Source organism: Cucurbita pepo, chromosome LG13 (genome assembly GCF_002806865.2).
Source record: "Cucurbita pepo subsp. pepo cultivar mu-cu-16 chromosome LG13, ASM280686v2, whole genome shotgun sequence".
Lineage (NCBI taxonomy): Eukaryota > Viridiplantae > Streptophyta > Magnoliopsida > Cucurbitales > Cucurbitaceae > Cucurbita > Cucurbita pepo.
The window spans coordinates 8,462,585-8,476,468 of NC_036650.1; the positions used below are offsets into that span (position 1 = coordinate 8,462,585).

Here is a 13,884-nt window from a genome sequence, read left to right on the forward strand (position 1 = left end):
CCCCCCCCCCTATTCAACTCACAATTTAGGTACTATCGTTTTGCTTATGAATTACTAATCACTGGCTAAATATAAACTATGAATGCTAATTTTTAAATGAATTGTAATAATCTACAAGAAATTAGACCTAAATTATGGATTAACTTAAACGTAGCTTCTTTATTAATGCATCATTTTCTTATTTAAAAGGTTGAAAAAGAGTTTCTACTGACGTGGTGTATTTTTTTCTTTTTAAGAAAAACCTCCAAATTCATGTAACCTCCAATAAATAAAATGAAGTAACCGACACAATGAAAACTCACCTGAAATAAATTTTGCTACCAGAATTATTCAATATAATGGAATCGTTACTCAGACTATTATGAGTCAGAGTGAGAGGATGCCAATAGTCCTACAGTTAGAGGCGAAATGAAATGTTCAATTCAGCAACCAGCTGGCTGGTGGTTGTCCCTAATTCATTTTCCTAATTAGAAGACAAAACGGTTAGACTTAATTGATTGATGACTTTGAATAAATTGGCACTTAGCAGCCGGTGTTTTTCCTGCCTCATGCGATTTGCGATGAGAGCAAGAGCCTTCGATTCCACTAATGGCCAAAACTATTCACACGATTCACTATCATATGACCACCACCGGCCGACGACGAGTTTCACAAGAACCTCGCCGTTCGGCCGGCCAACTCGTAAAAAGGAACGCTGCACTAATACGCCTAGTTTTACTTCGATTAGGATTTGTAAACACACACACAAATTAAGCATGAGTTTATAAGAATTAAAAGTAGTGAGAAGAAGAATTTGTTTACGTTTTTGATATCTTGATCAGTCTGGAAACCAAATCTCAGCATCGTCGCCGCCACATACACCGCCAAACGGATTTTCTTTGCGAATTTGAGCGTTGCTTGAGTAACACTTAATCCTCCGGCGCTATGTCCAACCAGAATGATCTGTAAAAAATTTCGACGATCTCTGATTCAATCAACTCCACTCGATCGTAGTCGATTGAGGAACAGAGACTTTTCGGCAAAGAAATAAATTAGAAACGACAAATAGACATTACCTGTTCGTTTTCCGGTAGACTGGAGACGAAATCGAGGAGAGGCTTATTGTAATCGTCGAATTTGACGACGGAATTCGGATCGGATAAATCAATTCCAGCGCCTTTGAGATCAATACAGGTGACTTTGAAGCCAGAATTCTCCATTAAGCACCTGATTTTGTACCAGCACCATCCTCCTCCACTTATGCCATGAACGAGCACGAAGTGCGGCGGTTTCTGCACTGCAACAGAGCCCACTGCACTTGGCGCCAGGTTTTCTTTCTCTCCCATGGCGCTCTTCAAATATTTACGAATTGGAAATCATAATTACAAATGTGTGTGCGGGTATATATATATAGAGATGTGCAGTTGAACTAGTCCTTGAAATCATTATATTGTTTTTTTTTTGTTTCGGACCTTTCAGGATTTAATTATTTATATTTTATTGTTACTTTCAGTTCCACAAACGTTGAAAAAACTAGAGATTATAGACAAACGGCCTGTGATGCATTTTGATCATCATCATACACATCATGAAGCCATTGGACGGTTGAGATTTAATCCCAGCGATGACGGCCACCAAACTGTCTCGCTCATATTGAGCCTTCTGTGTGTGCGGCTGTAGGGAATCACATTCTAGAATTTGTTAGCAAAAATAATATAATACAATGGAAGTTACTTTTTTTCCTCCTTCACACTGGATTAGTATTTATTTTTTTAATAAAATTTAAATTTGACTTTTTAAAAAAAATCAAATTAGGTTAAATAATTACCATAATTCATAAAAATAAAAAAATTAATGTGTAAATGTATTTATATATTTATAAATGGAATGTTAATATAGATTAATTTAAGAAAAAATTATAAATTAATAACTATTTTCTTAATAAAAATCAACAAATTGAAGAATATATTATTATTATTATTTTATCATTGAAAAAAGTGATGTAAAAAAAGAACTCACTTTATAGATGACCCTATCTTACATCCACGTCCACTAAACCATGTACAATACTTAGACGTATTTCTTAATAGTAGAGACGTAATTTATGAAATTAAAAATAAAATGCCTGATATTAATTACAATGTTATTTATGTAAATTAATGTGAATTAGTTAATTATATAAATGACTTTAAAATAAAATGCCTGATATTAATTATAATGTTATTTATGTAAATTAATGTGAATTAGTTAATTATATAAATGACTTTAACGATGTATATTTATATTAAATTAACTATAACATGTTAGACTCTACGCAACTATATGATATTATCCACTTTGAGCATAAGCTCTCATGGTTTTGCTTTGGGCTTCCTCAAAATGCCTCATACCAACGGAGAGTCTATTCTTCGATTATAAACCCATGATCATTCCCTAAATTGGGACACTTTCATCCAATACGTTTTGCTTTGGGCTTCCTCAAAATGCCTCATACCAACGGAGAGTGTATTCTTCGATTATAAACCCATGATCATTCCCTAAATTGGGACACTTTCATCCAATACCTCCCCTCGAACAAAGTATGCATTTCCTTAATCGAGACTCGACTCATTTGGAGTCTTCTCTAGTCACTTTTTGACTATGCCTTCGAGGCTCACAATATTTTGTTCGACATTTGAGGATTTGTCACTCTATTGGCATGGTTAAGTTTAGGGCATGGCTCTGATACTATGTTAGACGAATCTCCACAATGGTATGATATTGTCTGAACATAAGCTCTCATGGTTTTGTTTTGAGCTTCCTTAAAATGCCTCATACCAATGGAGAGTGTATTTTTCGATCATAAACTCATGACCCTTCCCTAAATTAATCGATGTGGGACACTTTCATCCAACATAGCAATCATCTTAATCTTCCACGTCACATACATGGTCTAATTTTAATATTATATTTACATTATTTTTAAGAATAATTTAAAATTTCAATTTTATACCATTTATTTATGAAATTAGATAATATGGACATATGGGGATGGGAGACACGTCAGCAAAATAGTAGAAAAAAAAGGCAAATATTTGTTGGGAAAAAAACAAAACAAACAGAATATATTAAATGCAAAATTTATTTGGATATGTTATTGGAATCCCCTGTTTTGAGGCGTTTTCGTTTTCTTTTGTTTGTTTATGCCCACTTTGCAGGCTCCGACAATATCCTCATTCATTTTCTTTTGTTGTATTTAAAAATAAGAATTTTGGATTATAATACAAAATAAATACTTTTTTTCAATATTAATTTATATTATCATTTAATTGCCCACCTAATCTTTTTATTTTATTTTAATTAACTACCATTAATACAATTGGCTAAGATTAATGTTTATCTACAACCTGGATTGCACTCATCTTTTACCATCCAATTCAATTATATCAAAATTAAAAAGTTTGTAATATAATTAAATTAAATTTTCTATTTTTTTTTGTTTTAAAAAATTAATAATATAGTACTTTTCCTAATATTCCAATCAATAATTTCAGAATAAAATTAATTAAGAATTTTAAAAAGTGAATAAGTTAAAAGTTAAAGAGAAAGGGTGGGAGTGAAGAAATCTATGCCACCATTTTTAATGTAATAAACGTTTTTTTTTTTAAGAAATAAACAAAATTAAAATTAAAAGATTTTTAAGAAGTCAAACGCCGGCGATTAAAGTATTTGAACAACTTTGATGACGTGTTAAGGAATGCCGGCAATGTTTAAATACTTCATTAATAAAAATTGGGAGAATATAAAATATAATTTTTTAAAATATTCATTAAAATTCATTTGAAAATATAATATTTTTTTTTTAATATTTCACTGTCTTGTTTTGATTAAAATTCATTTTTAATATGAAAAATTACTTTAAAATACGAAAATTCAAGCACTAATTTTTTTTATTTACTCCAAAATAATATTTATTTTGATGTTTAATTGATTGTAATTGTGATTAATTATAATTATAATTATAATGTATTTTGTTTGAAGGTTGAAATTCCGTAAATACCCTCCTGTCTAGGTTAAAATTGGAAGGGTAGTATTATTCCTTGTCTTGTTGACATGAATATGAGGTGCAAATCGTATGAGCAATAAATATAAACAAACTTTTTCCTTTTGAAAAAAAAAAACAAAAAAATGTTTATAAAATAATTTAAAATGTGAAAGTCAGAAGAAAGTAGGATCACACACGCAAGAAATAATAATAATAATAATAATAATAATAACTAAAAGAGTGCATTAATTGAAAAAAAATTAATTCGTAAATGTTAAGCTATAGTTCAGGTGATTGTTGGATTAAATTAAATATTTAATTTTTAAATTTTGAAGTCAAATATATTTGGTTTTAAAATTTTTTAAATTATAAATTTAATTTGAACTTAATTTTTATTGCATAATTTCATTAAATATATTAAAATTTTGAAGGTTATAATTTTTTTTCTAATTATTCAATAAAATCCAAATAATAGTCGATAATTATTCAAATTTGTAATGTAACTAATTTTAATCAACTTTTAAAAAATTTATTAAACACAAATTTAATTGGTTTTTATTGAAAATAATAGTATTTATTAAATAAAATTTATAAAACAAATATTTGATTTAATATGTTAAAATATAAATTATGAAGAAATGTTAAAAAAGAATAAAGTGAAGGCAGAGATAAAGGAGGGAAAATAATTGGAGTATTATTATTATTGTAATGTATTTAAGCAGCTTTGCCTTTTTTTTCCAATAGCTACTCACTTGAGCTTTTAAAAGTCATAGCAACTGTGAGCTAAGCCCTTCTGCAACCTCAAAGGAAAACCATGCTTTGTCCCAACTTTTCAACAGATTCTTTCCCCCTTTTTCCCTAATTATTAAAATATTATACAATGTCTATATATATATATATAGGTTTATGTGTATATCTATAGGTTTTTAAGTCTCGAAAAAATTGAAATCTTTCTTATTAGAGAATCGTGATCGATAAGACGTTTGGTGATAGAAATATGAACCCTTAATCATTCAAAGGAATCCTTAACGTGCAAGTACCCTAAATCTTCTCGTTACACCCAAATATTGAGAATTTATTTCGTGTACGGAAGGATGAATATTTGTGAGACCCCACATTGGTTGGAGGGGGAATAAAACATTTCTTATAAGGGTGTGTTTAAAATTATGAGGCTGACGACGATTTGTAATGGGTCAAAATAGACAATATCTACTAACAGTGGACTTGCACTGTTACAAATGGTATGACGATATGCCAGTGAGGACGTTGGGTCTCTAAGGGGGTGGAATGTGAGATCCCACATTAGTTGGAGGGGAAACGAAACATTTTTTATAAGGATGTGGAAGCCTCTCTCTAATAGGCGCGTTTTAAAATCGTGAGGCTGATGACGATTTGTAAAGAGTCAAAACGGACAAATATCTGCTAGATATTTTTGGTACTTGAATTATTAGGAACGGGTCATCATGCATCCCTTTAAACCCTATCTCGAGTTATAGTTCAACTTCAAAAGTAATATTAATGAGGTAAGAGTTGGGCATGGAAGCTTGTAGAGAAAGCAAACTATAAATAATACAAGCAAGTATGACTGTAAAGTGTCAAATTGAAGCAAAAGTGCCTTAGTGATGAATGACACAAAATGGGTATGATAATTTCTTAGGTGCGTGGCTATCTTAGGTTATCCCCCACATCACTCTTCCTCTATTGGCCTCCTTGGTTCAAGTCTATATATGGTTTTAACTCTTAACATTCCTGCTTTTTTATTCTTATGCCTGTCTTCAGTGTTTACATTGCTGTAAAAAAGTGAAAAAAAAGGGGTTAAAAGTAAAAACGTACGTTACACAATTCACTAAAATATCTGTTGAGAGAGCCTGACATAAAGGATCGGATGGTTAGCGTCAATTTTATCTCTTAAACGCAAACCAAAATTGATCTTGAGAATGTTTGCATAATCCACCCACTGAACAGTGTGAAAGTTATATATTTATAATCAAATAAATTACAGGATAGAGAAAGAGTAATAAATGGTTTCGAGGAACGACCAAATATCTAGATATTTGTCTTATAATAAAATATATGAGCTATCATTTAGTATTTGTTGGAGAATTTTAAATTAATTATTATTAAAAAAAGGGTGAAGTAAATTGGCCCATTTGAGGAAAAGAAATAGGGGGAGAGGTGGGAAGGCCACGTTTGGTTGTCTCCATGAGTGGGTAGCATTCTACACATGGCATTGCTTAAGCATTTTTCCCCACTTCTTCTTGTAACCTTCAAAAATTCTGCCAATTCTTACAAATATATTCTATCCTTCTTTTCCTTCCACTCTACTTTTTCTTTCTTTTATCTATCATATATCTTCCTCCATGTGGGTATCTATTCAATTCTAAACATCAACCCTTCCATCTCCCATCAAACTATAACAATAAAGTTTCCTTTTGTGAAAAGAATTCCGCTTTCCGTCTTACCGATAAGCTTTTTACTCGTAAATTAACCTAATTATTGAACTGACGGGTGGCTTTAAAAGTAAGTTTTTTTGTACTTTAAGTTAATAAGTTGAGTCAGTGTTCAATAGATTGATGGGTTAAGTTTGACTTCGATCTATCAACTCGGTTGATGCATGTTTATTTCACGACACTTTGATACCACTTGTCACAATCGCACTCTTGATGGCAGTGGACTTGCGATTATGCGGCACTTACTTTCCAACGACAAGTGAGTCAAGCCAATTCGTTCTTACATCACCTACGGTCAAACGACGTATGCTTGAGTTTCTGGCCTCAGTTTAAGATAAAAGTTTTAGAAAACGGGAGTAGAGAGAGATTTTGAAAGAGAGGTTATATAAGCAAGTAAAAGAGTAATAACAATGGCTCACAGTATATAACTTTTTCTTGTCCAGAGGCCATTAGGAGAAACTTTATAAGAGAGATTTTGTAGTGTGAGACACTCAGATATACGCTTGCAAACATTTTGGTTATAGTGCAACCATTAAAACAAAATTGTTTATGGGGATGACGGAAGGCATAAGGATTATAAAAAAGATTTGTAAAATAGAGGAAATTTGAATATTGAAAATGGGTTGGCGCGAAGAACAAAGAGGACGGTCCAATCCATATCAGAAGAGTGGACCCGGTTCGGTAAATAATTGAGAGAAACGTCAACTTAGTGGCCCATATCCCTCTTTTTTCAAAACTTTCCCCATTTTCCCGCCTACTTTTATTAATGTTTATCTATTTTAATATTTATTATACATTTTCTATAAAATAAAAATTATTTTTAAATTTTTTGTTGGATAAATTTTCAAATTATTATTATTTTTATTTTAAAAAATTCATCTCTGTGCTATATTAAATATTTAAATGAGACATAATTCAGAAACTAAATTGATTTTTTTTTTTATCTACATTTATTGAACTAATACTAACAATAAGGTTAAAAAAGTAATTTTGGTCCTTAAATTTGTAAATTTATTCGATATAATAAGTTAAATTTTTAATTTGAGTTAATAAATAGATTAACAAAGAGGCGGTAAGATGAGAAAAAGGGAGATTTTGAAAAATGGAATCTTAGTTGTTCTTGTTATTTCCACCGTTTTGATTATTAAGTGTCATTTAGTCCCCTGTCTCTACGCTCTCTGTTACTGTAATCTGTTCTTGCTCTTTCAAAAAATTTCTCATTGTCCTCTACGTTTCTTCGCTCTCGATCTGCCTCCACTTTCCCGCAATCAATCACAGTTGCTTTTCAACTTTCCGACTTACTATTGAATTCCAGATCTCTTTGTGCTCTTCATCAATTTCGACGTTCATCAGGTGCTGCCTCCTCTGCTTTACTTTTTCTAATTTGTTTCAAGGATTGGTTCGTCTTGTGGATTGTTTTTTGGATTTGGTGTTGTTTTGGAGTAGATTTTTTGGTGATTGCTTTAACCTGCGAAGACTTCTTTTGGTTTGGATGATCTTGATGAAATTCATTTCAGATGTGTAGTTTTGTTGATGGATTCTGCATATTTGATTGTACTTCTAAATTTATGGCTGTATTTGCTTAATTGTTATTATATCCATGAAGGAATTGTTCAAGGCTCTTCTCCGAACTCTGTGTTGAATGAATTTTCCTGATTGAAGGTTTTCCTGCAGATTCTTCGATCGTGCTTGTGTTCGTATGGAAAATCCGGAATTGAAGAATCTGAAACCATTTTGGCCTGAGGCTGACATTCAGAACAGATCTAAATGGCTATCAGTTAGTCTTGAAGGTAAGCAGTATTTATGATCGAATTTTCTGGTTCCTTGTCCAAGCCTAACGCAATAAGCCTTCGTTCTTTAGTGGTAGGAAATGTTATCAGCTCAAATCGGTTTCTACTTGTGCAGAACCTTCTTCTATTACTTTTCTCGTTGTCACTAAGATTGATTTGTGTTCTAAGTAATGTCACGCATAATTTTGGAAATAATGAAAATAATCAGAGAGCTTTTCTCTCGCAGAAATGAATCGGATTGTCGAGCAGATGCTGAAGACGATCAAAGATAATTGTGATAACTTCCCGAAAAGCGCTGATATGGATTCACAAGTCGAGGAATTCTCCCGCTTGTATCAATCGTTGCTTGAAAATCTGTTGTCGCCGGAGCTACAACCGCAGGTACCTTTCTATTCTGATCGTGGATCGCCTCAATGTACTCCGGAATTAAGTTCGGACCAAAAACAGGGTTTCAATTTGTCCTGCAATAGAGGCTTGGGCATCTCTTTAGATTCTGGTGGTGGTAGCTCCAGTCTTTCTCTGAAGGATGGAACTGGATCTTCTTCTTCTTCATCGGACTCTGAGTCAGAATCTTTCAGCTCATCTGTTGACAATAACTATGTGGTTTCACGGGCTGAAAGAGATGGCCAAGGGCGAAGGAAAAAATTTCTTGGTCTAGAAACTGAGCTTTCAAACATCAAAGGGGCCTTTTGGGTGGGTGAGGAAGATAAGTTAAATTATGATGAGTTGCACGAAAAAATCGCCAGGATTGAGGAAGAACTAAAGGTTTCAAATGCAAAGCTTCAATCATCTGAAAATGAGGTAGCTAGATTAAAGAGTGAGCTTGAGAGGAATGAAACAGCAATGTCGCTATCAGAAGGACTGCAGGCCCAGCTTGAGTCGGCTGAAAAAGACAAGCAAGAAATGGGGGCTGACCTTCAATTGGAAATAAGACGAGTTGTAGAATTGGAACAACAAATAGAACAATTGGCAACTCGGGTTTTACAATCTGATTCCAAAATTGAGATATTGATTGAAGAGTTAGAAATGAGCAGAGAAATACTCAAAAGCTCAGGTGACAAGATCGCAAGGCTCACGCATGAACTCGAGATTTCAAAATCTGACCACCGTTTACAGATCAAGGAATTGGAATCTGCTTTTCAAGTGTCACAGGAGCTATTTAATGCTGAGAAAGAACAGATGCAGGCTGATGTTCTCAGACAATTTGAAGCTGATAAAACTGAAATGAGAGCTCTCCACAACTCTCATTCGACAATTTTGCAAGGAGAAATTAGTCAGTTGAAGGAGGAACTTCTTGTAAAAAGCCAAAGTTTGTCAGATTTGAATAGCAACCACGACGAACTAAAATTAAAATATAATATGCTAATGGCTGAGAAAGATGAGGCGACTGCCATGGTTCACACACTTGTAGCAGATAAAGAATCCAGAGAATCTCATGTCCATGAATTGGAGAGCCACCTGCAACATCTACAAGAAGAGAAGGAGGGCTTGATCGCAGGATCTGAAAGCCAGAACAAACAAATCGATGATTTGAAATTGAGACTCTCGGAGATGCAGGAAGAAGTGAATAGGCAAATGAATATGATAGAGGATGGGGCTGAGAGGAAAAGGGAGGCCATAAGGCAGCTCTGTTTCTCTTTGGAGCACTACAGGAGCGGCTATAATGAGCTTCGTGAAGCATTCATTGGGCACAAACCGCGCCAGGTACTCTCTGCATAGGGGTCTGTTGCCAGTAAAATCTTTAAACTTATTACCATGTCAATTTTTTCTGTTGTGCACTTTTACGAGTTTATGAGCAATATTATTCAGTTGATTTTTGAACATGGTCTAAGAATTGAATATTATGGTAAAATATTTAGCCCAGTTGTAGGGATGATGAATATTTGACGGCTTTGGTTTAAATCAAATGAGTACATTAAATTACAAACCACACACAAAATTGCCCTTGAGATATACAGGCAGATAAAATTTGATGTGAAAACTGCTACGTCTTAGTCAAATTAAGCTCTTGTTGTGGGGTGAAGAAGCCAACTTTTGGTGAGCCATTGAGGGGCTTCTCGAATTGCACAAATACAGATTCCTCTGTGATGATCCAGTTCCCATCATCTGACTTCTCTGAAGATTTTGAACAACTCTAAGAGACAGAATAGACAACATGAAGACGAATGTCATTAAATAACGATCCCAAAATCAGAAAATCATGTGGTTAAACATAATTGTACAGTAAGAAACGTGGTACACAACTAGAACGACGAATTAGTAATGATAGAATACAAAAATAACATGTGAAAGAATAATCTAAACCATCCCCGCAAAAATAACATGCAAAGGCGAGAGTTAAAACCATCGACCTTTGAGGTGGTAATTTGTATTTTATCAATACAGTTAGGCTTGAATTGGTAGGAACAAATCATCAGTTATTGGAGATATTGGTCAAATATAACTAATAGCGAGCAAGTTTACTCTTTTAAGTATAGTGAGGTGTTGTGTGTGAATGAGGATAAATTGTAGCAGCCCAAGCCAACTGCTAGTAGATATTGTTTTCTTTAGACTTTCCCTTCTAGGCTTCTCCAACGCATCTAATAAGGAGAGGTTTCTATGCCCTTATAAGGAATGTTCCCCTCTCCAACCAATGTGAGATCTCACAATTCACCTCTGTTAGCACACCACCCTATGTTTATCTCTGATACTATTTCTTAACAACCTAAGCCATCGTTAGCAGAGGAAAAGACTAGAGGACAATATCTGCTAGCGGTGGGCTTGAACGGTTACATAAATGCATCACCAAAACAAGAAATTATTTTCTTTATGAAAAAAAAAAAAAAGATATTAGTATTACTCCTCTAACCGTCTCAAAAGTAGTATAAAAACAGGCTAAGATATGTGGGTCTATTTGCAATGACCTTCTAAGTACTTAAAAACATTTTTTTTTCCCTCCATATAATAAGCCATTCCAAACAAGTCCTTCATCCACCTACTTTACTTTAGACTAAAAAAAGGAACAGAGAACTCACTTCAGAACACGTATGTACCAAAAGCGTCATCCAGTTCCAAGCCTCCAGCAACTGTTTTTGACTTTCATCAGCTGCTTCCTGCAGAAAATATAGCAGTGGAGGCATTAGCTGCATTTCAAACTGCCTTGATCCACCACATGCCTTGCACTTCCCAGCTTCTCCGTCCTCAGCTCTAGCCAAAATCGGCTTCCCACCATACGAGTATCTGAAAATACCGACAGGACAAAAGTTAAAGGAAAACGGTTTTATAAATATATCGATAGGTTGCGATCAACCTAATAATGTTAATAAATTAATGAGCAAACTGTACACCAAAACTTGTACTCACAATCCATGGAAAACATAAGTCTAAATAATAAGATGATAAGCAAACAATAGATTACGGGAATATAATACCTGAAACATTGTTCTGGAGATGCATCCAATTTTTTCTTGAACTTGAGGTAAGTTCTATCAGCAGTAAGAGCCTGGTCATATTCATAACCTTCTTCTGACCACTTTTCTTCTTGTATTGAATCCTCCGCATCACTTTGATTCTCCTTTATAGAGAGTGATGCATAATTGTTACAGATAGAAATATCCTTCGAAGATGGTTTGTCTTCCATATAGATATAAAAGCATGGTACCACTGCAAACAGACAGATTTGGTACAACATTAAAAGTGTTTCAAAATCCACAAATGAACCAAATAAATCGCCCGTAGATATTGTTCTCTTTGGGCTTTCCCTTCTGGACTTCACCTCAAGGTTTTTAAAACGCGCCTATTAGGGAAAGGTTTCCACACCCTTATAAGGAATGCTTCATTCCCCTCTCCAACCGATGTGGGATCTGATCTCACAATCCAACCCCCCTTGGCGGTTAGTGTCCTCATTGGCACAACGTTTAGTGTCTAACTCTGATACCACTTGTAACAACCCAAGCCCACCGCTAGAAGATATTGTCCGCTTCGGACTTCCCCTCAAGGTTATTATTCCTAGCTCAGTAACTTCCTTGCCTGATAAGGGATCTCTTATCCCTTCCTAGTATCTCCTTAAAATCGCTAATGTCTGACATTTCTTGGTTTCTATAAAAAAGAATTGGATAATCCAATTACACTATACTATCCTTGGTCACGTTTATGCTCTGCAACAAAACCAGTTCTAAAACCAACGAAATGAAACTAAGCGACGAAGTTTGTAGAGATTTTTCTTAGTGTCCAGACACCATACCTGGTGTTTTCACATCAACCACTCTTGCTGAGCTCAAATTCGAACTATTTGAGACAGTCTTCGAATGCGATTTACTAGGAGTTCGCTTGGCATGAGAAGGTTCAGTTGCAACCTCTGAAAATGCCCTTTCTAGCTCCTCTAAATCCACTTCTTCATCGTTTTCGTCATCCAGTTGCTCCCACCAGTTGGTCTTTGGAGCTGAAGTTGATGTTGTCAAAGGGCCAATTTCTTGAGAAACTTTCGAGAACTCCTGGTCGGGTACCTTTTGAACACGAAGAACTCGCCAACTGCACACCCCAAAAGAGGAAAGCCAAAAGGCATATTAGAGCTATAATAACTGATACTCCATCAGCCAAATAGATTCAGGGGAAAATTAACACTGACCCAAGTGAACTGCTCCCACATTCTGGAGTTAGACAACCAAAAACAAGGAGGAGACGCTCATCTATCCTTGTTCTTTCTATGGAAACTGGAGCATAAATCTTCAAGGAAGCACAACTACCATAACTATAACTACTTATATATGTATATATATGTGTGTGTGTGTGTGTGTGTAAGGGGAAAATATAAGTTACAAAATTTAAAAACATGAGATAAAAGCACCTGTAAAACAAGACATAATTTATTTCCACACTGAGAACAGTCTAGCAGAGTGGGATTGACATTTTGAAAAGGTAAGTCCTGTTGAAGCAATCATCAAATTTACCATTAAAAATATATATATACATCCATACTTAAGAATATCATGTACACCAGCAACTTACAGGAAGCCCCCCAACTTTTGTAGTATAATGATCAGAGGCCTCAAGATTATCATCAGCCCAAGGTCCTGGAAAGCCTAGAATCACTTCACCCATCGCTTACCTCTGCTAAACAATTAACAAAAAAAACTCTTTGCTTCTTGATTTTCTTCTTCGAAGGCGAACAGAATAACCAACGTAATACAAAAAAAGAAACAGAAGAAAAAATCAAAACCTCGGGTATCTAAAAGATGAGATGCGGCAGTGCTATCTCACCAACGGCGCGGGTTAGGGGGCTGAGCCACTATGTTTCTGAGAAAGAAAACGAAGATAAATAATTCTGATTGGTCGGAGAGGCGAGAGAATGTGAGAGGGAGGGAGCGGCGGCAATTTCGTCGGAAGGATGAGACTACGGCAGCAAAAATTGCAGCGACACGGCGTGCCGCGGAGCAGTGTGCAGCGGCTGGTAACAGAAGGGATGGGGCGGGTGAGAAGGGTTTAAGAGAAAAGGAAAGCTAGGATGGTTAAAATAATTTTAAAAAGAAATTAATTTAAGTTTAAATTTATTTTCAGATTCCATTTAATTTTTAACACAAAATTATTTAAATAAAATCGTTTTTCCTCGAAAATAGTATTAAACTTAACCCAAAAAATCACCTAATTTTTAAATAAATAGAGT

General features: G+C 34.5%; 3 protein-coding genes across 6 annotated transcripts in view; 1 reads left to right on the forward strand and 2 right to left on the reverse strand.

Annotated features, from left to right (window-relative positions):
- The window catches only part of LOC111809024 (methylesterase 17), a 4,181-nt gene extending 2,792 nt beyond the window's left edge, over positions 1 to 1,389 (reverse strand). Inside the window, exons 1-2 of the mRNA XM_023695337.1 lie at positions 1,056 to 1,389; positions 802 to 942 (exon numbers count right to left, since the gene is read on the reverse strand). Coding sequence (XP_023551105.1) covers positions 802 to 942; positions 1,056 to 1,325 — 411 coding nt within the window. The 5' untranslated portion in view covers positions 1,326 to 1,389. The remainder of the gene's footprint in view (positions 1 to 801; positions 943 to 1,055) is intronic.
- Positions 1,390 to 7,533: 6,144 nt separating this feature from the next.
- Positions 7,534 to 10,123, forward strand: LOC111809145 (protein NETWORKED 4A-like). Of its 2 annotated transcripts, none has more exons than XM_023695508.1 (3): positions 7,534 to 7,806; positions 8,116 to 8,243; positions 8,470 to 10,123. In XM_023695508.1, the coding sequence occupies exons 2-3, from the start codon at positions 8,153 to 8,155 to the stop codon at positions 9,960 to 9,962; spliced, it is 1,584 nt and encodes a 527-aa protein (XP_023551276.1). In that variant the 5' UTR covers positions 7,534 to 7,806; positions 8,116 to 8,152; the 3' UTR covers positions 9,963 to 10,123. The 2 variants fall into 2 exon arrangements, with proteins under 2 accessions (XP_023551276.1, XP_023551275.1); XM_023695507.1 differs by having other exon boundaries at positions 8,128 to 8,243.
- On the reverse strand, positions 10,063 to 13,711 carry LOC111809146 (programmed cell death protein 2-like). 3 transcript variants are annotated; one of them, XM_023695510.1, is made up of 8 exons: positions 13,441 to 13,711; positions 13,230 to 13,331; positions 13,069 to 13,146; positions 12,850 to 12,947; positions 12,466 to 12,752; positions 11,654 to 11,885; positions 11,258 to 11,462; positions 10,063 to 10,377 (listed from the first exon to the last, which is right to left on the reverse strand). In XM_023695510.1, exons 2-8 carry the CDS (start codon positions 13,320 to 13,322, stop codon positions 10,228 to 10,230), a joined length of 1,143 nt encoding a protein of 380 aa, XP_023551278.1. In that variant the 5' UTR covers positions 13,323 to 13,331; positions 13,441 to 13,711; the 3' UTR covers positions 10,063 to 10,227. The 3 variants fall into 3 exon arrangements, with proteins under 3 accessions (XP_023551278.1, XP_023551279.1, XP_023551280.1); XM_023695511.1 differs by having other exon boundaries at positions 13,230 to 13,334; XM_023695512.1 differs by having other exon boundaries at positions 13,230 to 13,357.
- Positions 13,712 to 13,884: the final 173 nt, after the last annotated feature.